Here is a 26,847-nt window from a genome sequence, read left to right as displayed (position 1 = left end):
TTCTACCCATTTACTCTTTTCACATCCTTCATGTATCTGAGACTTTGGTTTGTTCATCAGTAGGTGTGAAGTGCCCTGCTATGGCAGGAGTGTCTGTTTAGGTGCAAAGGTGTTTAAAGCTAGAAACAAAAGAGGATTCTTTGGAGCCATGACCTTAGGTGTACATAAAAGGATGCCCGTCAACAGTATGTATCCTGATTTCCCAGTATCATAGAATCATAGAATAGTTAGGGTTCGAAAGGACCTTAAGATCGTCCAGTTCCTACCCCTGCCATGGGCAGAGACACCTCCCACTAAACCAAGCCACAAGGCTTCATCCAACCTGGCCTTGAACACCGCCAGGGATGGAGCATTCACAACCTCCCTGGGCAACCCATTCCAGTGCCTCACCACCCTTACAGGAAAGAATTTCTTCCTTATATCCAGTCTAAACTTCCCCTGTTTAAGTTTTAACCTGTTACCCCCTTGTCCTGTCACTACAGTCCCTAATGAAGAGTCCATCCCCACCATCCCTATAGCCCCCCTTCAGATACTGGAAGTTTCCAGTATGCTCTGGAAACTTGTGCATGTCAGTCTGCTTGATGGTTACTTTCTTTTGCAAGTTTTGCACAAACTCCTTGGAACCTCCTGAAGGACTTTGGCCCAGTGACTTTGAGTTAAGCCTGGAACTAAGAGGACATGGTGCTGAGCAAGCTTACAGAATAAATCGACTTACAGTGTGAGATGGAAGTGTTGGAGCTCAGAGTTTGCTCCTACACAGGACAGCACAACGGAGTCACAAGGGGCTGCCTCTGCATAATCTAATCCAGTATAGTAAATCTTGTTTTTCTCAGTGTGACAAAGTTTAAATTGTTGAAGAAGCTCTCATAATGTGGCCTCATGTTGCTGTGAAATGCACACAGTGCAAGCTGGCTGGGTCACCATGCTTTGCTTCGTCCATTTCTAAACTGCCTGTCACCTGAGTCTGTTCTAGTTTTCCTTTATAGTGTGGGGCAGTCCTCTGCTAGGCGTATGATTGGTGTCTTAGAGGTGGATTTTCTGTACCACATAGGCCAGGAGAGACACCACTTCAGTAAGGTGGGCAGTAAAAGGAAGAAGCTGATAACAGGTCTGAAAGAATCCATAATAGGAAAATGAGAATGGTTCTCCCTGGTTTTTCACTCTCATTTTCAATTGTTAGATTTTTCTGTGGCTGTTGCAAGGCTAGAAATCCCAACTGCAGTACAGAATTCATGGGAAACAAAAGAAGTCACGTGGCAGCTCTATTGTTTTTTAGGGTTTATTTATAAATGCGACCATTGCCTCATTGTATAATCACAGCAGGACATGCCAAAATGCCAGTGGGTGTCTGCACTGTTCAGGTGAGTGAGAGACTTCAGATTTGGGATGTTGTCTTCTCAGGGACAGCCCTCACTGTTCACATAGTGTTACCAGCACTGAGATTAACCAGGGTGTGCAGCACCCACCTGGTAAAACCCGTTCTCTCTGGTCTTTATTTTTACACGGCATCTTAAACATACACAGCACTTCAGAGTAAGCAGCTTGCCCTGTTCCTAAAAAGCACATACAATGTCTATAAAATGTAATGAGAGGATAAGTAAATATAAGGGGATAAACAGCATTTTCTTAAGGTCAAACATTATGTAGTTTCGGAGGTTTTGGTGTTCCCTTGGAAGGAGCATGCTCCCTTTTTTCTCTGTCTGTTCCAGTTTTAACCTATTTACTATTCCAGTTTTCCCTACCTCTGCATGGACAGATTAATGACTTTGTCTTCTGCAAAATTCTGTTCTATTTTCTCACTGCATGGGTCTGTTGTCTTTCAGTCCATGCCCTTCTCTCTCACATAGCAGTGGTTAACTTTTGCAGTAATGATGCAGAAATGCATCTCAGTGCAATAGGAACCTTCATTGCATTAAGTAGCATTCTGGTAATTTAGCAAAACCAGGGCTCCTGAAATGGTCTTCTCACAACACACATGCTTTTTTTCCACTCCTGATAATGATTACTCAGGTCAGCTTGGAGACACATATCTTCAGAAGTTGTGGCAACTTTCTCCACCTCACCCGAAGCCCAAATCAAGTTTGAGTTCAAAATAACAGACTGTGTTGTTTGATGACCTGTTGGTCAATGCAATGTGCAACACCTTGGGTTTGCTGAATTATGTGAAACAATGGAACAGACCTTTGAGCAGTTACCCTGCTTCTGATTTTGTTTTCTGCCTGGTCTGAAGTGATCTCCACTAGCACTTTCTTTAATTACAGGCTCCAAAATACAAAAAACACCCCAAAATATAAAGCATGGAAAAATTAACTTGTGCGGTTGCTTTTACATGGTTGAGTATTAATGGCCCTCTTTATCCCAAAAACACAGCCTTTTCCATAGCATCATCAGCTTTCATATATTCCAGATGAGATGGGTAGTTAGTGCATTGGAAATGAGAGTTGTTGCGGACATAGTTAAGGAATTCTGGAGCTCCTGGGATGATGACATTGTCGGCCAGAAGAACCGATCCCTTCCTCAGCAAGTTGCATTCCTAGAAAGAAGAGAAATTGCTTCATGGTGGCTATTAAGCAGACATTGGCTTGAATGTAATGTGCTTTCATGTTAAACCATGTCATACTCAAGTGCCTGCATCCAGAACCCCACTGTACTACGGGTATGGAGGGAAAAAAAGACATGGGAGAAGCTGAGTAACTCTAATCCTTTGTGGGCATGTTTAATATGCTAACTTTTAAACAATTTCATTAGAGGTACCGATGACATGTTGGATCATTCGGGTCCTGAAACAGCAAATCAAGTGCAGTGGTGGTGTGCAGTTTGCTGCTCAGATCATTTCCAACTATGTCTACATGACCAGAAAGATGGTTTTGTTTTGGCTCTCATGCTTAAGTTTGAAAACTTTAATACAGCATTAAAATCCTGTAGTAGTTTTTAAGAGACTGGCATGGACCAGTCTGCTTGGCCAGTCTCAGCAAAACTCCATCTAAATGAGTAAGATTTTCTGTGCTTGTTTTCCTTTCACCCTGTACATTCTGCCACTTTGTTCAGGAGCTGGGCATGAAGCAGGGTTTTTGCACAATGAAGATCGCTGACACATTTCCACGAGGCATAATTAACTTGTAATACTCACTTCAAGTACAATGTTTATCCTCAGTTAACCTACAAACCTAATTTTTCTTGCTGTTTTTGTCTAGCAGTAGTTGCTTATCTGAGCTTACCAGCTGTTTTAAAACAGTCTGTAGTTAATCAGGCCGGTTGTTATCCTGTGGTTACAGGCAGCAGTTGTAGCCAAAACGGGGGGCGTGGGGGCAGGTGTTGCTCCCAATACATTAGAGAAGTTCTGTTGATGAGAGTGCTGCGGATAATGTTCAGCTTTCTGCTGTTGTCTCTGGTGAGCCCATACTGGTCAGCATAGAAGAAGCAATTTTAGAGACAGCAAATACCCTCTGGTCCATTTCTATTGCAGAGCTTATAGAAGCCTACAAGTGACTATATGCTGTATATTCCACTGGTCACTAGGATTTCGGATGCTTTTTGTGTCAGGAATGCTGTCTGGGCCACTTTCAGTGTATATTTCACCTGAGTATTTTACATTTCCTGTTGGATATTCATATTGCAATACATGCCAAAATTGCATGTTAGAAGGTCTGTAACAGCTAAGAAAATGTGATTATCTTTTCTTCATAATTCTCCTCTTAATTTCATAAGGGATTTTTGCAACTTTGTATCACAGTTGCATCAGACTGACCACTATGATGGAACTCAACTACCTGTTTGTTTTGGCTTGTTGTGTTGTGAAGATTAAGCTCTGATAAGGAAACACCAGCTCTTCCCAGTGGAAAGAGCTCAGTCATCCTTACACAGCCAGTTTAAAAGAAAGCATTCTCTGGGCACAAAATAACTGTAGGGAGGGAACAATTTGTAAATTCAATACTGGCTGTCCATAACACCAAACAGATTTTCTTTTCAAACGGCTATCTGGAGGACAGGCCTGAAATGAAAAACCAGGGGAGCCTGGATGAGGAAATAATGTGGATTTATTTGTGAAGAAAACAATTGAAAAGTTACACTTCCATACATACAGGCAGTATAGACAATCTTATCAGCCTGCAGCTCAAAACTAGGAGAGTGTATGTGCTGTGTTGACAGATACAGATGTTGTCAATATCAGTTACTTAACACCTGAAAATTCTTTCCTATCCAGAAATCTTCTGGGAGTTGCTTCATCTGTCATTGCCTACTGCTGTTACACGTTTTGTAATGCTTATAGTAATAGTTAAGGCAGGTTGGGAAGAATTGAATGTAATTTTTCCATAGTCAGGACTGGAGACAGTTGGACAGCACTTCCCAACAAGTGCCTGACTGGGGCAGTCTGCACTCCTCCAAAGGTTGTTTTGCCACCAATTAGGTGGAGCAAAGGCTCAGAAAGGTGATACCCAGCTGTGCTACCAAAATAGCGTTTCATTCAAAGGCTCTGCTGGCACAACAGACAAAGGTACTGAGGAAATTAGGGAAGTGAAGATGAGATATGCAGGTCCTGAGTCTCACCTGCTCCCCAGATCAGGATGGTTTGGGGTCAAATCTTCCAGTTAGTGACCATGTAGACACTCCTTCTAGGGAGCTTAGGACCCAGACCATGCACTCCTTGAGCTAGGGTTGTTGAAGAAACACAATGGTACAACAGTATTTGCTAAGTTCTGAGCTATGTAGTGTCAGCAGCTGTCCCTAACAAGAGTTTAGGATGCTTTCCCCAGAATCCTATTTTCCTGTAAGGTTTCTATTTTGGCTGCCATTCTTCATTTTACAGAGGATTTAGTCCTTCACAAAGAATATAGGCTTCACAGGCATTTGCTACTTTACTTCTAAGACTGAAATTGTGCAAACTGACCTGAAGCAAGATGGTGTCTGGTTTGTATCTGTCTTTCCAGTGGTCCAGGAAGACAAAATCCAGAGTATCCACTTCATATTTTTTCTTCAGCTGGGGAATAATTTCCTCTGAAGGGCCTTCTAGGAGTCTTACCTGAAATGCAAATCCATCTGATCAACTGAGAACCATTAAGAAAAAGCATGTGCCTCTAGCTCATTTTAAACTGTGGCCAGACTGAAAGAAGCTGCTGCACATTGATTTGTCAAGCAAGAGACATATTCTGTGTGTGGAAGGAAAAAGTAAGGAAATCTGTCTGGTTTATGACTCATGGCTGATCGGGAAATTAAATCAGATGGGGAAAATGCAATTTTAGATGTTGCTAGTGCTTCAGGTTCTCTCCAAGAAGTCAAGAAATGCATTAGAAGATCTCATGATGGGATTTATTTCCTCTGGTTTTATCACCCGAAGTGATTTGTCTAGTCAAACAGACAGGCACTTCTTCGGCATGAATCCCCCTGACCTGCTGTAGATTTCAGCCTTGGGCTGAGCTGGATTATAGACTGGAAATAATTGCATCCTAACCAACTGCACAGAGTCAAGACACCTCAGATTGCACAAAATTTATATATACATATACATACATACATATATATATATAGTGACCAAGTAGATTTGGGTAAGTACATCTCATCTGAAGTCCACCGCACATAATGCACCTCTTTTTTGTAAGCTGTCTCACATAACAAAGAACTTTGGAGAACATCCCTGATTATTTTGGTCACACACACACCCACACCCTTGACTTCCCTGACTCTGAGCTGGGTCTGTGTCATACTCGGGCCCCTGACTAATGCTATCAAATGTAGTTTGCTTGTGCTGTGTATACAAAAACACAGATGACCTCGGTCCTTTTTGTGGGCACTGGTAGCCTTTCCCTATGATCGAGCCTGATGGTTGAACTCTACACATTCCCAAGCACTTAGGGTGTTACACTTGCTTGCCAAGTAAAAAACAAATGTAAACTTATTCATGTTGTTTCTATAGGTAAAATCCCAATCTCCATGTATTGCTTCCTCATACGAGTTGGAGACAAGTGGTATTCACCTTATCTTGAACTCCAGCAAACTCAAACATCTGTTTGGCTATAGCAGCAAATTCTGGGTTGAACTCCACAGTGAGAAGACGAGCGCCTGCCTTCAGCAGCCGAGCAATCCTAACTCCTGAGTAGCCACAGTATGTTCCCAGCTCCAGTGCAACTGATGGACTGACCTCTTCCACTGTCTTGTCTAGAATTACACCTGCATAGAATGGAAATATGTTAACTTCTTACAAAATCAATCTAGATCACATACAGAAGAGCAAGTTAGTGACGAGAAACTTACAAAGTATAGTCAGTTGCTAAACGCATTAAAAAATTAAGGGTTGATGTCAAATGATATGCTATATCCTTTGCAAACCGACCTATCTGTGATCAAGCTGATCATGGAAATTCTAAGTTTTGAAATGCAAACTTTCAACTAGAAAAAATCTTGCTTAGTTTCACAATATAAACATTTTTGAGTGAGGAAGTGCCTGAATTAACTAAAATATTTATAGTGTTACAAGGGTAAAATGCAGTGGGTTTGTCTAAGAATTTATTGCAGAAACTAGCCATGTCCTGAATTTTGATTGTTCATATTTGTTGCAAATGGTACACGCAGTATAGCAAGTTTTTTATCCTATCTTTGCATGATACAAAGTTTCTTATCCTAAATGGAGAATAGAAAAATGTAGTTATGAAGTTGCAAAACATTTGGATTCACTGGATGAATTTGAGGGACGGAAAACATCAGTTAACAACAAAATGTTACCAAAGTAAGTGGTAAAACACAGGGCTATAGTCAGTCCTTCTGAAGAAAATAATTTACTTGTGAGAAAACTCTTTACTTATGTGGCTGGAAACTAGATACCTACTACTGAAAAAGTATTTGAAGGGATCTTACAGAGAGCCATGGTATTTTTCAGTGTACATAGATATTTCATTATCTGGTACTTTCCCGGACGTCATTTGTTTATGAATAGATGATGATTGCTTCTTGGCATGGTGTGATCACTCCCAAAATCTTTGAGACTAAAGACGCGTTAATGATGACTCTGATCAGAGGAAAGGTCATCTTGTCGGAGCAAAACTGGACTGAAATCGTTAAGAATACAAGCCCAGTTGATCAAGGTTTAGAGCTCCAAGAATTTCCACCCAGCCACCACCCACTGCTCTGTTGCCCTCGGCACCCAGCCTGGTATGCAGTTTCAAAAACTGTACCCATGACAGAGAAGCTGTCACAATGCTTACTGTTGTATTTCATTAGCTGTGTTAATCCCAGGCTAAGCAACTCTCCCCTGCAATTCCCCAGCAAGAGGTACTTTTGTGTCTAATTCATAACACGTTAACATTTTGCCGTTACAGTTTTTTTAAAAGATTGTCACTTTCCTGCAGCTAATTAAAAAACATGCTTTGTCCACGGATTTTCCTTTAGGAGGCAAGAACAAGAAGATTTACTTGCTAAGTAGCAGCAGTGTCTGAGCACTGCTTCTGTGTATTACATGGGTAGGATTTTTCCCTTCAATGCTGATTTGTTACTTATGCTTGCATACATAACATAGTTTAAAATGCTCCACGCTCCCATCCCCCCTATTTACTGTCTTTCAGTTAAGGATCAGAAAGTATTTCACATAATGAATTATGCCTTAAGGGCACCTTGTATAAGAACTGAGGTATAACCCAACCTAGATTTTCCTGGTAAACTGTCACTCTCTACTTACACAATTGCAGTGTACACAACATGCAAACCAAGACTGGGTCCTGTGACTTCCTGGATTACTCACTGGATACACACAAGGCTGTCGTGGGGTTTTGAGGGGGAGGGGGGAGGTTGGTTTTTGGGTTTGTTTTTATGTTTTCTCAGCAGATAGAAGTTACCATGTGAAGACAATAACATGTCCTGTAATGCACTAGTCTTCAAGTATTGTTCAAGGGCTGATCCCTGCTGCAATTACCTTTCTCATTGCCCACGTTCATGGCCCACTCTTTCTGGGAGCAGTACTTATCTATAGCATCCAGCACACTACAGGGGTCTCCTCGGACTGCATTCTGCAGCACAAAATTTAAAATCCTCTGTTCCTTGCTCTTATTCATGATTAAATTGGTTATTTTCTCCCGGATTATTTCATTCCAGAGAAGGGAAGCAGTGGGGTTTCTCCTGATGAGTACCACAACAAGCAGCAAAATGAAAAGCAGGAGGAAGACAATGAACAAAAGGACTGAAGAGCTCTCCACCATCTGGAAGGAAAAAGAAAAACAGCCCAGGGTTAAGGTGGCACGGGAGAGAGCTATCCTTTTTGTAAATACTAAGTTGAATAACCCACAGTCAACCATACTTGAACAGCAACACACAGAGTTTAATTATGGTATTTTCTAGAGTAGCTGAAAACTGCTCTCTGTCACTTAGTAATGGATGGTGCTCTGTAGCACTCCCTTTAGAAGCCAATTTTACAGGCAGTCAACAAGTAGCTTTATTTAATGCTCTGGTCCCTTCCCCCACACAGCTGCTCAGTCCTGGCTTCATGCATGCCACTGCACAAGGAGCCTCCCAGCATCAAATCTGTTCTCTTTTTTCAAAGGATTTAAAACCTTAAATCAGAGCCTGCATGTGATCCCTCTTTCCTATATTTTTGAGCACTGGGAAACTTCTAAGCTGGCCTTGGTGAGAAAATATGGAACATCTCACCCTTTAATTTTGAGCACGGTTATCAGCAGAAACTGGCCGCTGTCAAGTAACGTTCTGTTTCAAGCCGGTCTGCAGGTTGTGAGTTACTACCCTGCATGCAGAGCTGTATGCCACCACCTGCCCTTCTTGCATGCTGCGCAGAGAAGCTGAGGTTGATGTTTCAGTAGGACTCCACCTGCCCCTTCCTTTCAGAGCCTGCAGCAGAGGGACCCAGGTGGAATGTTTTTCAGAAAATAGAAGCATTTTTCCTGCTTATAACACCCTTGACACAAGAGGTTAATCTGAGAACCAAAAATGCATTTCCTTTTATAAAGTAGGGATGTTTTCTCACTGGTTTAAAAAATACGAACTGAATCCCTGAACCAGAGAAGAGCTCAAACTCATGAAATTGAAGAGATGTACAAAAGGACATGTTGTACTTCTCTGATCGGCCAGCTCAAATCATCTGATGGGATTGTGCCTGTTCTGACTCTGAAATTCAGTGTAACAGCTGCAGGTGCCTGTGTGTGTGCAGCATGGGCTGTGTGTGTTTTTTAGTTTAGGGCATCTGAACATAAAGTTCAGCAGATGAGATGCATGTCACCCTGTACAGATCAAGCAGTAAATCCCATCAAAGCCATTTAGTCTGATGGATTTCAGATAAGCTAGTACACAGGGAGGTGCATTTACCTCCTTGCAGGAGCCACAGCACAAAGGATCTCATAAAGAAAGGGTTCTTAATAGTAGGCAATTGATTTAGCCTTTGACAGGGTGCCAAACTAAGAGTTTTGATTTGCCTGAGGACTCTATGCATGTGAAGTTCCTCTTGTACAACTCAAAACACATCTCATTTCTGATGATGCAGCTTATACCACCTCCGCTTTTCCCTCTGCTTCCCACAAGCAGAGATGACAGTTGCATGCTGGGAGGACAGCACAGTTTGGAATGTGCTGCAGTTAGTTTTAGGATGAATGATTGCCGAGTTCATTTGTTCTTTAAGTTTAATTAAGTATTTGACCACAAGTCTAAAGGATTCAGAACCTGTTTCTGAACCTCAGCAGGCTGGATTAAGTTGCACTTCAAAAAAAACAACTTACAGAACATGACACAACTCTTTCTAGTCTCTGATCCTTTTTATGAAGTCTCTTCCAGCTTGCTAAAAATGGTGAACACCCTCACTTGTATTGCACTCCACCAACCTTCGGCAAAACCAATCCTCTTAATAGGAGCTACAACATTGTCAAAATGTTGGCCTAAGTTGCCCAAAACCAGAGGTAAAGGGGCTATATGGTTAGCCAAATATTCCCCAGGTCTCTTCCTACTTGTTCCTGTTTCTCTTTTTTTCCCAGAATTGCCCCAAGAACACTGTAAATGTATGTGTTGTCAGACCTCCGTTCTGCAGTAGGAGTTGGCACATACACGTTACACACGGGAAAAATCTATCCCACTGCTTTGAATTTTTAATCATCATGCAGAACAGACTTTGAGTTTAGAAGATAACTGAGTTTCCATGGAGATATGCTCACAGTGGTGTTTGTTCACCCATCCACTTATCTTAGTTGCACAGCAAGTACGATTTGTTTGGAGCAGTCAAAAGTCTATTTATTTTGCTTTTAAGTAGTAACCACTGTTAATGCTTACCTTAAATGCTTTTCTTGCAAAGTCTGACCTGAGATATTTCCTTTCAGGGCTTGTCAGCATCATTAGCACAGAAAAATCCTGCTTCTTGAACTTCATGAACTTTATTTCCTAGCTAATAAAAATCTGCTGCTCTATGTCAACAGGATCATCAAGGCCTGGATGTCAATTTAGCTTCTTTCCTTCTATGTACTAGTAGCCCCACTGATCAGGCTTAATTGTCCTACACCTTCCAGGTGGGACTTGTGCTCTTTCTAGTTCTACATGAAGATGTTCGACATTATCTGTCCACCAAGAACTGGGTTGGGCCTTAGTTGATTGCATGGTCATTGTTGATGGATTTGGATTACTGACATAGTTGAGAGATAATTATCCTGAACTATGGTGAATGGATGGAGCCCAGAAGCTATTTACTGATGCCAGCAGGTATCTAACCCTTCCTGCCTCTGCACAAGGGAAACTCCATGAGCCCTGCTTTCCAGTGACTCACTTGGTGGCAGTTCAACTGTATTCAGGTCCCTGTAGAACTGAAGACTGTTGGTGTTCAGAATTATTTCATACTGCTGCCAGACATAATCCTCTGGTTACAAAGGATACGTTGGCATCCTCTGAGTACAACTTGCCACAGGCTGTTGCTTTGACACTGTGAGATTCTGCCAGTGTGTTTAGGGCTGCCTTCAAGATCTGCTGGAGAGAAAGAACGGATGATGTCTACAGGTGGTGTATTTTTTGAAGAACAGCTTTCCCCTGTTGCTTAGTGTAGATATGAGACCATTTGCTGAGATTTCTCAAAGCAGTGAGAGAGAGCATCTGTAGGCTATCTCAGGCCCACTCAGGAATGCTGAGATTTCTTTTACAGATGGGGAATAGATTGTGAAGGCTTATTTTTATACCTTAACAAAAAGAAGCAGGCTCTTCTCAGTGGCAAACAATGAAAGGACAAGGGGTAATGGGTACAAATTGGAGCACAAGAGGGTCCACTTAAACCTGAGAAGAAACTTCTTCTCAGTGAGGGTGACGGAACACTGGAACAGGCTGCCCAGGGAGGTTGTGGAATCTCCTTGTTTGGAGACATTCAAAACCCGCCTGGACACGTTCCTGTGTAACCTTATCTAGGTGTTCCTGCTCCGGCAGGGGGATTGGACTAGATGATCTTTTGAGGTCCCTTCCAATCTCTAACATACTGTGATACTGTGATACTATGACAGTAAAATCCTACCCCTCCATTTTCAGACTGTTACCCAGGCATGGAAGGGTATGTCAGCAAACCAGATTTCTATTGTCTTATTTTCTTCACGCTACTACGTGCTCTATATACCAAAATTACAAGACATCACATGCTCAGAAGCCCACATAATAAGGAAGGACAGTTATCTTCCTTATCTGCAGCCTGTGAAATGCTATTTCTTAACACATCTCTGTTAGCCAGAGCAGAGCAAAGCCCTCAAGTTTGCTGATGTTGAACAAACACTTCACCCTTCTCCTTACTTGGACAGCAGGATCCTTTTAAAGATTTTGTTGTTTTAAAAGAGTGCACTTCATACAGATGAAAGACTCCTTGTTTGAGATGTACATGCCCTAACTTTTCAAATGCGTATTGCATTTAGGCTGCTGCAACCCACAGGTGTAGTGTGATATCCTCATACTAAGATGCAACTAGCTTAACAAAAAGGTGTAAATAGGGATATGCTTCTGAACCGTAGAGATAGCCAAAGCCACCTATTTCTTCTAGCTGTTCCTTATGAGCAGCCCTTTAGCTTCTCTGGAAGGGCAACAACTGATACTTCTCTTGGGCCACCTGGAAAAAAATTTTGCATCTTCACCTTTGAAATCTTACTACTTCAAGTTCACCCAAGAATCCCCTCTGAAGGCAAAACACTGACCTGCATTTCTCTTCTTATCTAGACTGCTGAGTGGCTGTTAACACTGGTTTGTTTACATGTTTTGTGTAACGTATTTGTTAACAAGACAAGAAAAGCTATACATGAAAGCTCAAACATACATGATAAGGGGATGGTCTTGGATCTAAAACTTAATCAAGGATGTAATTCAGCTTGGCTATTCCTACGATTAAGTGCTCAGAGGGATCCATTTCTTACTGTGCCTTCAGTTAGATCTTTGCACTTCTGAGTCCTACATGAGTGCCACCTCATATAGCAGCAGAGCCTCCCTGTCTCCCACAGATCCTTAGAGGTTGCTCACAGATAGCAACAACCTGTATCGCACATGCTGGGTTTTTTCCATATCCTAGACAAGGTCTGGTTTTGCCGTATTAAGGAATGTTTTTCAGCTGTTGGGGGGGACCATTTATGCTTATTAGTGCTGTCTAACACCTCAGTGCCTTCATAAACTGTCGTTATGGATTGTTCATAGCAGAGCTCCTTTAGGAGACAATTATCCTGAAAACCAGTTCCAGAGAAAATAACTTTTAAAAGGAACAAACCACAAATACCTTGGGTTTCCCTTCTTTTTTTTTCTTTTTTCTTTTAAACGCTGTTTCATTTTCAGAGTTTGTCCTTCTTAATCTCTGTCTTCTCTAGATGTGAGAATAAATTTTGTGATAGCAGGAGACTGCAAAAGCAGCCTGCCAAGGGTGAGATGCATCAGTGATGGTCATGTACCCAGAGGGAAAAAAATCTGTACCAAAATAGGTAATTGCTTTCCTATTCTTAGCTGAAAAATATTTGATATGAGAATTAAGTGTGTAATTCAGCCAGTTTCAAACTACCACTACCTAAGAGACAGTCATGTTATGACAGCTTTAGAAAATGCAACTGTAATTTTAGCTTTAATATGGATTCACGAGATTCATTAACTATGCAATAAAACTGAACTTGCACATAGTCAAGTTTCCCATAACCACTAATTACAAGGCAGTTGCGCTTATTATTTAGTGCTTGTTCTGAGGTTCCAAATACGCAGCTTAGCACTGCAACCTCTTCTGTGCATTAGAAACACCATGGTAAAGTAAGCCTTCTCTTTGAAAACTAAAATTTGAAGTGGAAAATAGTAGGCAAAATGAAAAATTCAGCAAGGGAATAAAGAGAAAACTGGAGGGATAACATTATGAAAAGGAATGAATAACATCTATCGCTAAATCTGGTTTTGAGAAGACAGAGTTTAAAAGAAAACATATTAAAATTTCATGCCCAAACCTGTCAAAGTACTGACGAGTCTTTCTAAAGCACTGGGTTATTTTTTTATGCATCTAATCTTACTCATTTTGGCAGGTTTCATAAGACCAAATCATCACAGTGCAGTTCAGCAGTTTTCCCCTGTTGCAAACCATAACCAAAGTTGAATGGGAGCACCTCTGCTTCAGCTTACAGAGATTTAAAACAACACTTTCAAAGAAAGAAGCAAACAGGAATTGTGGGTATCTGCTGCCCCAATTTATCTGCCCTTAAAAATGAAATCCCTAAGTCATTCCAATGGCCATAAACAAAACCTCAAGAGACTGGCTCAGTCCTGGGGATCTATTATTATGCCAGTAGTTGTTTAAGTTAGGAGATTCACTACCCCCTTACTATTACAGGAGCTCCAGTTTTCCTAAAAACATAAAAATGCCCATGTGGCAGAGCACAGAACAAGACATCCTGTTCTTTATTAGTGTATAGGTGACTCCAGCCATTTCACCACAGGTTACAATAAGGGTCTTTCAGTACTGTTATTTATCAGTACTTTTGGTAATTTTTTTTCCGAGTACTGTTAAAAAATCACTGGTCTTAGAAGTCCCTGAAGTGAAAGAATAAAGATTATAAGAATTGGAAACATCAATGTTTAACTCCAAGTCACCAGATGAATTCAAATCAAGATTTTTCTCAGTGCTTCATAAAAACTGTATGAAGTTTTTGTAACACTGTTAGAGGAAAGTGTATGGAGATTTGGCCTGAACTACTGACTGCTACTGTTTCTCTCTCAGATTCCAGAACAACCTCCCTCTGCTAAAAGCTGGTATTTACAGAGAAGAAAAAAAAAGGCATGTTGAAAGTAAGCACCTTTAAATGCTCTGAGTTTTAATGAGGACATATGACTTAGTGAGTTTCACACTTAGTGGATTATAAAAGTATTAAATTTGAATATTTAACTATTCTGAAGCTTAGTTTGTTATAAGTAACAAGGCATTATTTCCTACAGATGCAAAAACAAGATGACAGGTATTAAAATACTTGGGAGGCTGGAAACTGTTGGATTGGAAAAAATATTCTATCTAGTTGAATCCTTATAAACCTCATTACAGAAACTCTCATTACAGTTTTAGCTTGGAACTGATACTGTTCTGCTTTATACTAAAAATGAAGTCCTAAACATAACCACCCACAAAAAACCCTCTTTTACAAAACCAGCATGTACATAATTCTGCTGTTCCCCAGGACTGGAATAAGAGTAACTTTGTGATCCTGAGTCAGGGGGCTTGGGGTTGAGTCTCATCTTGGCAATGTTTTTCTGATTTGATCTTGGGTGAGCTGTCTTACCTATGTCTTTGTTGCCAGAAGAGCAAGTTTAAGTTAGCGCTAACTTTCAAGGTGCTGCAAAGCTAATTATTTTTTGTCAGAAAAATGCCTGCTGTGGATATGAGGTTTAAGTTCAAACTTTTTAAAAGCTTCTGCTGAAATTATGCCTTTAAGTATCTTACACACTAAAGCATGCAAAGGATTTGGATATAAGTAGGGACATGTTAACTCTTTCAGAAGCAATGCAAAACAATGCAGAAGAGTCAGCACATTTCTGCGTTTATTTTAACAATATTTGTTGCTCTGCACTAGGAGATCTGTGCCATCCCTGACTGGGACTGGAGTCCCTGGCTCTCTGTCCTGTGCTGTCTTGAGTGAGACAATCTCTCTTTTGTGGCATTTTGCTTTTCTTGATCTTTTCCCAGAGCAAAAAAGGCAGAGTATTTTGGACAGAAAGCCTGAACTAACTTCTGCCAAACACATTGTATCCTGTTGCTGTAGGCAACACAATTCAACAGCTTCATAATTTAGTACTTTTAAAGGTCAAAAAAATATCTTTTTACCTCCTATTCTTTCATTATTGTTTATGTATTTTCAAATGAGTGCAATGCTGTGAAGAATAATCATCATATTGCCAAATGTGAATAGCTTGTATTTCAATGGAAACTTACTCTGGGAATTCGACATTCAGATTTTCCACTGACATCATAAAAACAAGCTGAACAGACTTTATATAATTTTTCACTAAGTATTTCTTGTATGAAATCTAAACTTCCATTTTCCTAGGTTTTTTCAGATTACTATAATTTAGCTTCACTACCATGACTACAAAAATTCTGACTTCTATAAATGCAAAGTTCTGATCATTACTTTTTTCCCCTCAGGCCTTTTGTCTTGTCCTTTTTCCTCTTGTTGAAAGGAAACAAATACAGATTTCTTCTTTCTGAATAAAAGGAAAAGAACAGAGAAGTGCCTACTGCCTACTTGGAAGCTCATCAGCTAAGCTTCATAAGGGTGTTTATATCCATTCTCTTAATTTCAATTCAGGTAATTGTTACCAACTTAGAACACCTTTCACAATAGCCATTGTCTAAGTGGTCTTCAGTGCTGTCACCCAAAGGAAAAGGTTTATATAATGGCTATGTGCCCCATACAGAAGTGCAGGGTTTAGAATAAACTGGCCACGAAGAGAGGCCTCATCTCCATGTAACAAGCAGGTCCGTGTCGATCTGTGATCCAGTCTGGCCTAATCACACTGCATGATTTAAAGTCATAGTTTGGGGTGAGAGAATTCTTCAGGGATAAGAAATGTACTTTACCAGGCTTTGAGCAAAGACAGCTCTTCAGGAATAAGATGTTTTCAGGTACCCCTTGGAAGCATTTTCTCCTAGTAGTTGTTATTCCCACTCCAGAACATTAGATGCATTTGTATTATTTGTACTAGTGTTTGAGGCTGGTGGTTGTCCTAGATCAGCTGAACTGTACAAACCCCACCTGGGAAGCAGTGGACTGCTAAAAGCAGAAAGTGCTCTGCCCTGGCAGCACACTACAAGCTGGTCTGTAAAAAGTTTTCTTAGCTGAGACTTTACGTGCCCCATTGTGTAAAGCTACCTCCTACTGACTGATTTTGCCCCAACTAGAGATTTTGAGATTTGGGAGAAAGGACTGGCAGAGGAAAGACCAAAATGGCTAGTTATCCTCAGCATGATCACCTGCAAGACTTATTTCACATTCTCTCTTTATACCACAAAGATCAAGTGCTGAATCCTCAATGTCTTAAATCCCCACTGCGTGCTCCTGCCCTGCTTCCAAGGCTACCAGCTAATCTAGCGTCAATCTGTCTCCAGCACAGCTTTCTGCTCCCCACAAGCTGCTCTTCAGGCCAGGGGGAGTGCACAACAAACCTGGTGATGAAACACTCATGGAAGGACCTGAAAGAGTAGGAAGGAAATAGCTGCTGAGATAATGGTTTATCTCTATGGAAATGAAGAGCTCTAACAGGCCAGGCAAGGTGGGATCACCACAGCACAGCAGGTAACCAAAACACTGTGTGGGAAGAGGCAGCGTAACTGAGACAAGCTCAGGGCATGAAACCTTAGCCTCAAATCCTGAGAGAATGCCCTTCCCAGAAAACTAGCTGGAGTGGCAATAGAATGTCTCTTACTTTACTTAGAAACTGCTTTCTGAGAAATCTCTTCTAAGAGAGATCAAGCTAAACTGGTATGGAATGCCTCACACATTAAGATCTGGTTTCAACGACTGCTGCCAAAATTATGTTTTTTCAGAAAATTCCAAATCAGTTATAATTCCAGTGATCCTGAAGGATTGCTGAAAGACAACAGTGTGAGACTGGCAGAGATAAACCTGATACCAGCTGCTAAAAAATACTGCTCAACTTGAGTGACAAGTAAATTGTTTGCAGGGTTAATATGGTTAAACTCTTCTTCCACTGATGCAAACTAAAGCTGTATGTTGGCAAACTTTTCTTTTGCATTTAAATACTGCAGTGTTGTGCAAATGCATGATAGCCTGAATGTGGTGGCTTTCTGAGATGAGCCCACAGCTGAGTAAGCAGAAAAAAAGCAAGGGTAAATGCAGCTATGAAGTAAAGGTTGTTTATGGAGATCATCGGTAGGACATGTGCTTGACAGTATTGGTAAATATGAGGGGTTTTATAGAAGACAGAAGGTAAAGAATGTCCATAAAGGGCATCAGAAAACTACTTCATGAGCTGCAACTCTGCTAGTAAGCAAAAGTACAAGCTTTTTGTCTGTTCTTCACAGACATTTTGCTGTAGCAGAACTCCCTCTTGAGAATGAAAACTCCCATAAAATACAGCTGCAGCAACACATTTATAAAAGCAGCTATTCAGTCAAATATGACTGAACTGAAGCTTGACTCGCATCCAGCTTTTTGTTGAATACAAATGAGCACCAAATTCCAGTATACTTATAGCTGTAAATTACATTTTCAATTTAGCTGGGGTTATCTCATTTCTTTCAACTGTCAAGGTTTACAATACAGTGTAAATGCATTACAAACAAATAAGTCCTACTCTTTCTCTGTGAAAGCTGTTGCTGCCCACGGACTGGCTTCCTGACAAAGAGTACCAGTCAAAATGTGGAAAACACCGCTTCTTTCATACTCACCACTGTTTAAAACAGTGACAGTATCTACGACGGCAAATTGTGTCAAGCCTGAGAAGTAAGAAAATATAAATAGGTACCTTTCTCAGTACAGCAGAAGCTGTTCCCTCCGATCTTTTCCTGTGCTGCTCTGCTGTGGATTTTATAGAATAAGAGTCCAAGAGCCTGCAGTATTCAGTCACGTTCGATCACATCACAGGAATAGCTTATCAGTCCTGTTACACAGACTCTAAAAGGAGCGGTGTCCTTTTCTCCAACTCCTCCTTTCACGGGCTTCTGCGCTCCTTAAAGGTGCTCAGTGCTCTAACAACCCTAGAGAAAGCTGTTCATCTGTCCCCTAATGACAGTGTTCTTGTTACTTAGTTACAGCACAGTGAATGCTGACAAAGTCAGGTATGAGCCAAATCTGCGCTCAGTGTAAACGCATTGTGTTCAATCAAGCAACTCCAGGAATGAATTTGGCCCAAGGGATTCAGTTCTTTTTTGAGCTCAGATGTGGCATGCCTCAGCCAGTGCAGAATTTGTAGAAACAAGACCTAGGCATGTGGGTTAAATACAGAGTGCTGCTGGAGGGAGGAGCAGTATGTATACCAAATTGCTTAACAGCAACTACAGAAGGAAGTGCAATCAATACATTATAAATAGTACATTTGCATTTGTGGAGCTTCTAGGTGGAAAAATATTCTGCTACAAATAGCTCTAAAAGTATTATTCTAATAAGCCTTGTCGTGGGTTTGACTGTCTATATTGTTTCCTTCGAGGCAAAAACAATATAACCAAGCTGCAATTAAATTGCACTGTAAGAGAAAACATTAAGAAAAAAAAACAAAACCCAAACAACGTGGTGGAAGTTCTCTGCTGTAATCTCACTACAAAACTCAAACCTAGTTAGTAAGTGTTTGAAAAGCTCTAGCCTAGACACTTTTAAAAGATTTTAAGAGTTTGTATTACATGTGACAGAAACAAGAACTGAAGATCTGAAAACAGGCTTTGTCACATGATGGGGGAAGTCCTTGAAAGAACGAGGAACTACCTGAGAGCCCTTTAAGTGGATGAATTGAATAAAGTATTGTGGGAAAATGAGGTAAGTGAAGATCAAAGTGTTTTAGTAAGTTAATAAAACATACCTAAGACCCTGCATTATAGTACAGTACTTAATAGAGAATAACTTTGAAGTATCCCTCCCATGTATAACAGAGATTTAGTTCAACAAATAATTTTCTTGTAACCTAGACATCAAGAACAAAGAGTGAACTAAGCAATACTGCACTCCAGCTTCACTGACAGTAGTTTCCTACCTGGTCAAAAGCTGGTTCTGAAAGCATGACAGGTTAAAGCATGATCCCTGATGCCACCCACAGTTAATATTAACTAAGAATTTCTTTTACTGCTGCTCTGTGGAGAAAAGAGCTTAAACCAGCCAAACTTATTCTATGCACTGACCTGATTTCTGTAAGCTATTCTTTGGAGCTGTCCTAGCAGTTAACTATAGCTAGCTGTGAACTGGTGGGTGGTATCAGCCCAGCTTATACTTAGGAGCAGAAATCTGTACCAAGACTTAGCAGATTGAGCAGTGTCCTCTGACAACACTTTTAAAAGATTTTGAACCTTGAGCTGCATCATATTGTTCAGGCTAAAAGCATGGGAGGAGCAAACTTGCTTCTGCGTGCCCACAACTGTTTACTTGGATGATAAAGGCTGTGCCTGCAGAGTAACCCTTTATGTTGTCTAGATATTTAATCAGCTAAGTAAAAATGGGTGAATGGCAATAACTACAAATTAGATAAAGGCAGAGGTTCAGTTAGTTAAACCACACAAACTGTGAGATAATGTCCATAAGTTGCTTCCAAGTTAATAGAGAGTTGAACGTTTGTAATACATTATTATGGGATTATTTTATTTTCTCCAAGGGAAGTTTCTTTGGTAGGATGTTAAACATTGGCTTATGCCTTTATTTAAATCACCTTTTTGCCCAAGGCAGTGCCTATATATGTATGGATTTTTTGTAAGTTTCTATTAACAATGCTACAAGCTCCAGATGTATAAATTTATACCATGTTCACATGACTTATACTTATCTAGATGGTAAAAATTTACTCTGACAGTAATACATCCAGGTCAGAGAACTGTGGACAGCTATAAATATATCAGTTTTTTATAAATTTTTACATTTTACAAATACAATTTTTATTTGGGGACAAGATCTTAAAAGATGGATTTGATACTGCAGAACATCAGGATCCTGCATTCACAGGGCACATGTATGGGAAGATGTAGACCCAGGATGTCTTAACTTGGGAGCAACATCACGCGAATGATGCCAGGTCAGAATAACTGGCTAGTTCACACTGAATAGCTCTGACAGTTGACAGAGTTCAGCTCAGATCTGTTTGTACAAACTTGAGTAGACACTGCTAATGTACAGAGCTCCCAGTCTCAAATGGAGGCTACCCAGCTGCCATCACGTGATGCAGTGTGGCTGTGCTATCCCCACTTGCTGTGCATAGCACGGAGCTACAGCCTTCCCAGTAAATCCATGCCTGGCATAACAACAAATGGCATTCCCTTCTTCTAACAATCCTGACCAAAGACTGTTTTTTAAAAGGCTAAACAAAGGGAGAAAGGAGAGCTAGCACATTATCATAAACCCCACAGATCATGTGAAACAATGAGGGGAAGAAAATTCTTTTGAGCTTGCATTTTCAGAATAGCAGGAGGGATTTTCTTTTATGTGAATTTGCTGTTTTCCACAGTCAAATTGGTTTCTCAGAACATGTAAAAGATTAATTTTGAGAAAGGAAGCATCACTCTTGTATGAATCAGGAAACTGCCTGAAGATATCTAAAATAGGAAGTAGCTAAAAGAGAAAGAAGTTGGCCAGCAAAACTGTACTCTAAATTTTAACAAATAATACAAGTAATTAGACTGGCTTGTTTTTATTGTGTATCATAAAAGTTATCATGTAGGCTGAAAAAAAACACCCCTTCCTGCTTTCAAAGACTCCTTATGAAAACTCTGAAGCTCAGTTAAACCTACCATATTTCTGTCTTTTCTCCCCTCACTTTTTTGGTGACATATGTTGAAGCATGTGAACAAAGTTAAAATTTTAACTTGTGTTACTTGAAGCTTCATCTCTTTCTGCAGTTTTTTGCCCTCACTTGCAATCGATTAGTTGTTTAGGAAAAACTATGAACAGAAGATCCTGTGTTAAGGAAGAAAGGAATAAAATAGCATAGATTAAATTCTGAATAACAATGAGTCCTACTCTCAGACAAATTTCTGACAATAAAAAAAAAAAAGCAAGCAAACCAAGGGGGGAATAGCAACAAAGCTGAAATGTTAAACTATTGCTGTTGGTTTATGAACCTCTGCACAAAATGTTTCCAGCACAGGAAACACTGTTAGCTGAAGTATGTATTATTTGTAATATGATGTCCTTCTGGGCACGTAGCTTATATTAGAATGGTTGGTTTTCTCTTAGAACTACATTTTAAAATGGAATTTAAATTATTACCTCATGTAATTCTGTCATGTGTGTAGCTTTTCTTAGGTTACTCAATGTAGTTGGTTTAGATACATTTACAGACCTTACATTAAAATTTATTAGTTACTGGCATATGATATTTGTCCCATCCTAACAAAATGTTGTAAACTCTGTAGACTTTACATGGAAATCTGATTACCACCTTGATCTCATGAACCAGCATTAGTCACCATCTTCCTTTATCAGATTGACTGAACTCTCCCTAAATGATGATTTGTCAAAGCTCTTCAAAGCAGTTATCAAAAATACAGTGCAGTTGGATTGTTAAGTAAACAGCCAAAGATTTCTTTGTGCTAATGAAAAGCAATACCCAATAAAATGTAATATTGGAAAATTCTTGCTATACAAGTCAGTTAAGAAGCCTTAAATAAAAGTGATAAACATGCTCCTGTTTACTCAGGATCTGTGTCTTTAAATAAAGATCCTCACTTGCCAGCATAACCCCCACATTTGAATGCTATCCACGTATTTTGCAATTTGAATCATTACAAGTTTTTACCTTACTTTGAAAAAGGTCTAAGGACTGGTGCCCGCCCCTCCCCTGCTACCATTTGTTCTGCCCTTTTTGTAGCTCTGGGATATGGTTCTCACAGTTGCCAGCAACTATGTCACTGTTTCCACTTTTGTATTCATCATTTGACCTGCCTTTCTTCCACATGCTTTTTCTCTCCATCCTCTTTGCTCCTTAATACTATAAAGACACCATGCTACACACTAGTGGAGGAATAACATGAGAAAAAGAAAAAAAGGGGGTAAAATCAATCACAAGAGAGCTGGTAAGAACCCAAAAAGTCATACCTCATGTACAGATCTTAGTTCTATCAGTGATCCAGTACAGTTCACTGACAGTCATGTAAACTGGTCATTAAGTCATGCCACAAAATGCAACTTCTGATATAAACTATTTTCCACCCCACCCACTAAAAAAGAAGCAATGTGATGACATCCTAAGATAGTATCTACTTGACAGCTCTCTTCTATCCCCCACTCTGCCAGGCTGCTAATCTAAGAACATAACACATAAAGCAAACCATGCCAGAAACATAAGAAAGACAAGAAGATGTATTTGAAAAGTAAAACTTTCTAAAATGTTAGATGGAAAAGGCATTTGGTCCTGGTTGTCTTCATGAGGAAGAATTTGAGTAAGCCATTGATAAATGTAACAAAAGGTATTTCATATGAAGGAAAAAAGTACAGAATTCCAAGCTGTCCTTAGACTAAATTAAAAAAGAAACAGTCTGCCTGTTAACAAAACCAATTCATGCCTTACAAAACCCCCATTTTTGTTGAATGGGTTTACATACATACACAGTGGTGTTTCCTTTGCACTTTTAATACCACACTGTTTAAAGTACATTGAATAAACATCTCCCCTTGGACATAAACCAAACCACATCTAATGTACTAAGTTAATTTATGACTTCAAATATGAGTAGCTACAACTGACAAAATTCTGTGGAAATGTGATGTTAAGTCTGATAGCTATCTTGTAAGAAGGTTTTTTAATCCCAAGCTCTGAAAAAATATGCTTTCACTGCAGAAATGCAATGCTTCATGTAAATGATTCCTGATACTAAAATGCATTTTCCACTAAAGTACTTAATGCTTGCTTTCTTAAAATAAATTAAGATATATATAATTTATTTATGTAAAAAAGTTATTTCACTAATTACTCTGATCAGCTTAATGCTAACCACAAAAGAATTAAAATAAGAGAGTAGAAAGCTATAGGAGCTGAGCCAAAGACACATTAGAAACCACACCTGATAACCAGAATCTGCCTCTGATCCCTGAGACAGGTTTTCAAGTGCAGCACAGACACACCTGCTCAGTGCTGACTGCAGCAAATGTCAGCGGCTACTCCTTTTTTTGATACTGTCACCATCAGCAAAACCTATTCCTTGTTGCTGATATCTGCCTCCATCAGTCTCAGTGATGAAGCTTGCGAGAATGTGCAAGAACAAGCAGGGTGATGTTACACAGGTTTTGTACTTTCCTCTGAAGATGACAGTTGTGATGGGAACGCCTTAGCCTGTGGAACTGCACAGTGCTTCATCCTGAGCTGTGAGATACAGCCAGAGGGCTGGTGACACCCCAGCTTCACATGGTCTGGCAGTGGCACAGAGGCACCTAGTGATAGTTCCAATTCCCAGATGACTTAAGGATGCCAAGGGAACACAACTGTCTCACTTTCAGGTTAGAAAAGAGAGGGGGTGTGCTGATGTATTTAGGAACACACAGACATCTAAAAGAAGCTACAATCTTGACACTGCTGCATAGGCTGTGGTTCACAGACTCCAAGTGCTGGAGAAAAGATGATCAGTAATGTTATCGTGCAATGTGGTTGTTACAATGGATACTTGGCCAAGTTCCTATCCTTAAAAGAGTTCAGAAGCATTACTCCAAATTTATCAATTCTTTCCTAAACTGCCACTGTAGGTAGTGTTTAAAGGTAACTTTTTCTATCTACGTTTAAGGCCTTTTCTTATTAGCAAAATACAGCAATTCTGCAGGGACATTTGTTTACATAAACTTGTTTTTTGTTTGGGGAGATTTAATTCTACCCTTAATCCTACATGTCTGAACTAAATGCTGTGTGAAGAGCACATGTTCAACACTGCCTGATTCAATTCAAAGTAGTGGCTAAAATGAATAGCTACGACAACTTTGCATGTAAGTACCTGAAAAGCATAAAAGATTACTATCCAAATAAGCTGGAGGTTTCTTTAATTCAAAGGCCTCTCAGTATACTCTAGTCACGTCTGTCCACTGCTCCTGCAGTGGGTAAGAGCATTTTTACTTATTTATTGATTAGTGCTGCAGGAGGCAACAGAGAGGAAGTTTGCCTTTTTTTGTTTACCAGCAGTGACACTGGACAAGTCATCAATTCATTTACTAAAGTGACAGTAATTTCTGTTTCGTGTATTTTCAGACATTAATGAAGAAAAAACAATCAGACCTACGCTGGAGGTGATGTTAGTTCTACAAGACCTGGAGTATATGAATTTCCTGCCATTTCTCCTCAGCTACGGACCAGGTGATGGTTTCTGAAACAATGGTTGGATGCTGCCACCTTGTGAGTCAGACCCTTGCTAGGAACCAGCTGAACCAGGACTGCCCGAAACTTTTTTCTGCCGCCTGCCCTCTCTCACTAAGTGGCAGATTCCTTGTCCCAGACTCCAATCTGGCTATTTATCACGTACGAGTCTACATACAGCTGCAAGGTGGGTCACCACCCCACTTCTTTAAAGGCCAACAGCCAGTAAATCTGAACGAGAAAGACCTTGATCCCTGTTCCATTGCTCTGACCAATGCCTACTTTGAGGTCTTTCACCTTAGGCTGCCACAGTGCATACAAGCATTAATAACTCAGCACTGCCCTTGTTTAATCAACATCTGGCATGTGCACAAGGAAAGGAGACGCTGATGACGGCTGTAAAGCATCAGCAGTGCTCTGACAGGTCATCCACTGCAGATACCACTGCAGTTAAACCCTGTGTTATAGCTGGTTGTGCTGGTCTGGTTCACTGACCTGTGTAACACGGCCTGCTCCATTTCGCTTGAGGAAGTTCCCTCAGACCCGAGTCCCTGCTGTCTGCTTTCAACCCCGAACAGATCTTAGCCACAGGAATAAAAACTACATCATGTGTTGTCTGTAATACGTCATGGAAGGGAGAGGCTTTTAACTTTCAGGCTGCATCTGAGGAAGGAGTGGTGTTACAGTGGGTTATGTAGTTCCAGAGGGGAAACAAACAAAGCTCTGAATATTGGTAAAGGTTCTATGCAGTTGCCGTCTTCGTCTTATTTCCCATAACGCCCTCCCTGAACCCCTTTTGCAGCAGCATCTCGGACGGAACCCAGTCAAGCAAAATGTGGGGTTTTTTTCCCTTCCAAACGTCTGATTTTAACGCAAATGAGCTTGTCCAACGCTAGACTCTGCCTGCCTCTGAACAGGCCTCCGGCAGCTCTGCAGCGGCTCCAGAAGCCGCAGCCCAAGCCCAGGTCGAGCGGTTCCGCCGGTCGGGAAGCGGCCGCCTCTCCTTAGCGCGACCCTCGCGCTCCCCTCACACCCTCCCGCCCTCCGCCGCCCTCACCGCCCCGGCGACGCCGCCCTCCACTCAGGCGCTGCTCGGGCACCTCGCAGGGGTCCTGGCTCGGCGCAGGGGCCCTGGCTCGGCGCAGGGGCCCTTTGCCGTACAGCATGGCGACGCTGTGGCGGAGGCGGGAGCGTCTCCTAGGAGTGTCAGGACGGCTGTGCCGTACAGTGCGAGCCCTCTCAGGTACGGGGTGCCCGCTGGGCTCAGGGCGGGCAGAGGCCGCGCCTCCGCCTTTCCTCACGGGGAGCCCTCTCCTTCTGACGCTGAAAGCCCACTAGAGGGGTTCCCCAGAGCTCTTCCCACCCGCTGCACGGCGGGAAGCGGCCCGCAGACGCTCTGCTTGAGCCGCCACTGAGGGGACCGGAGGCCAGCTCCCTTCCTGGAGGCGGCACTCTCCTGCCTCAGCGGCCGAGGCGGTGAGGGTGGCCAAGGGCTTTCAGCCGTAATGGCTTTCGGAGCGCGCCCCTCGGTCCCTCCATTGCTGAGGGAGTCCCGGGCCGCAGGTGGCTGTGAAGTGGGCGAGGCCTCCTGCGCCCCTCGGTGAGGTTTTCTGGAGATGTAGTGGGGCAGCCCAAAAGTCAGCCAAACCTTTCCCTCGGGCTTACCTCCAGCATCAGCCTTCCCAGTCCAGTGTCCACTTGAACTGCCAAGAAAAGTCCCCCAGCCCTGTGCTGGCACAGCTGGTACTGTATGCTGCGGGCTTCATCTGTGCCCCCTCACAGCTCTGAAAGCAGGGGTTGTCCTGGTATCCTTGCTAAAAACTGCGTTACCGCCCTCCTGCCGCTTCAGAACATCTCTGGGAGAGTGAGCTGCTCCGGGGGAAGGCTGAGGTGCCAGACGTGCCAGCTTCCCTCTGAGCCACACACCACACCCTTGCGAGTTTTACACTGCAGCTGAGGCTTTGTTAGTCTGATAAAGTGACCCTGATGAAACATCTTTGTGTAGAACTTGCCGTAATACAGACGCAAGACCTGTACTGGATGTCAGTTGCCACTGTCTAATCATGCAGAAGGAGCTTCTTGGGCCATTGTGTAAAAATCTAATCTGTTTTCTCACTTCTTTTGGGTTGCTTTATTTCTATTATTTCATTCATAAATCCAGACTGCAGAGCTTAATGAGTTTTTTTGAGAATGCTTTGGGACACTGAAAAAATACAGTGCTCTAGTAAAGAAAACCTAAATCAGCAATAATCAATTGTAAACAATAGTGTACTTTTTGATATTTACTTTTTACCATCTCCTTTGCCTGTTCCTTTTCCTTCATTTTTCACTTTTTTCACAGGAAAGAATGAGTATGACCTTCTGGTAATTGGTGGAGGGTCTGGAGGCCTTGCTTGTGCAAAAGAAGGTTTGTATGTG

General features: G+C 41.3%; 2 protein-coding genes across 6 annotated transcripts in view; one reads left to right on the top strand and one right to left on the bottom strand.

Moving 5' to 3' along the window:
• Positions 1 to 1,263: 1,263 nt before the first annotated feature.
• Positions 1,264 to 26,847, bottom strand: COMT (catechol-O-methyltransferase). 3 transcript variants are annotated; one of them, XM_061370870.1, is made up of 5 exons: positions 26,716 to 26,847; positions 7,901 to 8,183; positions 5,972 to 6,165; positions 4,889 to 5,020; positions 1,264 to 2,533 (listed from the first exon to the last, which is right to left on the bottom strand). In XM_061370870.1, exons 2-5 carry the CDS (start codon positions 8,181 to 8,183, stop codon positions 2,354 to 2,356), a joined length of 789 nt encoding a protein of 262 aa, XP_061226854.1. In that variant the 5' UTR covers positions 26,716 to 26,847; the 3' UTR covers positions 1,264 to 2,353. The 3 variants fall into 3 exon arrangements, with proteins under 3 accessions (XP_061226854.1, XP_061226856.1, XP_061226857.1); XM_061370872.1 differs by lacking the exon at positions 26,716 to 26,847 and adding an exon at positions 18,800 to 18,913; XM_061370873.1 differs by lacking the exon at positions 26,716 to 26,847 and adding an exon at positions 17,929 to 18,390.
• Positions 25,522 to 26,847, top strand: part of TXNRD2 (thioredoxin reductase 2) — a 32,478-nt gene continuing 31,152 nt past the window's right edge. For all 3 annotated transcript variants that reach the window (XM_061370862.1, XM_061370861.1, XM_061370863.1), the window contains exons 1-2: positions 25,522 to 25,672; positions 26,771 to 26,836. In XM_061370862.1, the coding sequence (XP_061226846.1) occupies positions 25,594 to 25,672; positions 26,771 to 26,836 (145 nt within the window). In that variant the 5' untranslated portion in view covers positions 25,522 to 25,593. The remainder of the gene's footprint in view (positions 25,673 to 26,770; positions 26,837 to 26,847) is intronic.

Source organism: Neopsephotus bourkii, unplaced genomic scaffold (genome assembly GCF_033783945.1).
Source record: "Neopsephotus bourkii isolate Nb327-2 ecotype Australia unplaced genomic scaffold, CSIRO-AGI_Nbou_v1 NB_1542, whole genome shotgun sequence".
Lineage (NCBI taxonomy): Eukaryota > Metazoa > Chordata > Aves > Psittaciformes > Psittacidae > Neopsephotus > Neopsephotus bourkii.
This window is presented reverse-complemented; position numbering and strand designations above follow the sequence as displayed.

Bases quoted from the DNA above. Each gene is read 5' to 3' on its own strand.
- COMT (XM_061370870.1), bottom strand. From the start codon at position 8,183: ATGGTGGAGAGCTCTTCAGTCCTTTTGTTCATTGTCTTCCTCCTGCTT. The intron at 6,166-7,900 runs GTAATTGCAGCA...CATTCTATGCAG, and splicing joins GAACGTGGGCAATGAGAAAG to GTGTAATTCTAGACAAGACA. The intron at 5,021-5,971 runs GTGAATACCACT...TTTGCATTTCAG, and splicing joins TTGCTGGAGTTCAAGATAAG to GTAAGACTCCTAGAAGGCCC.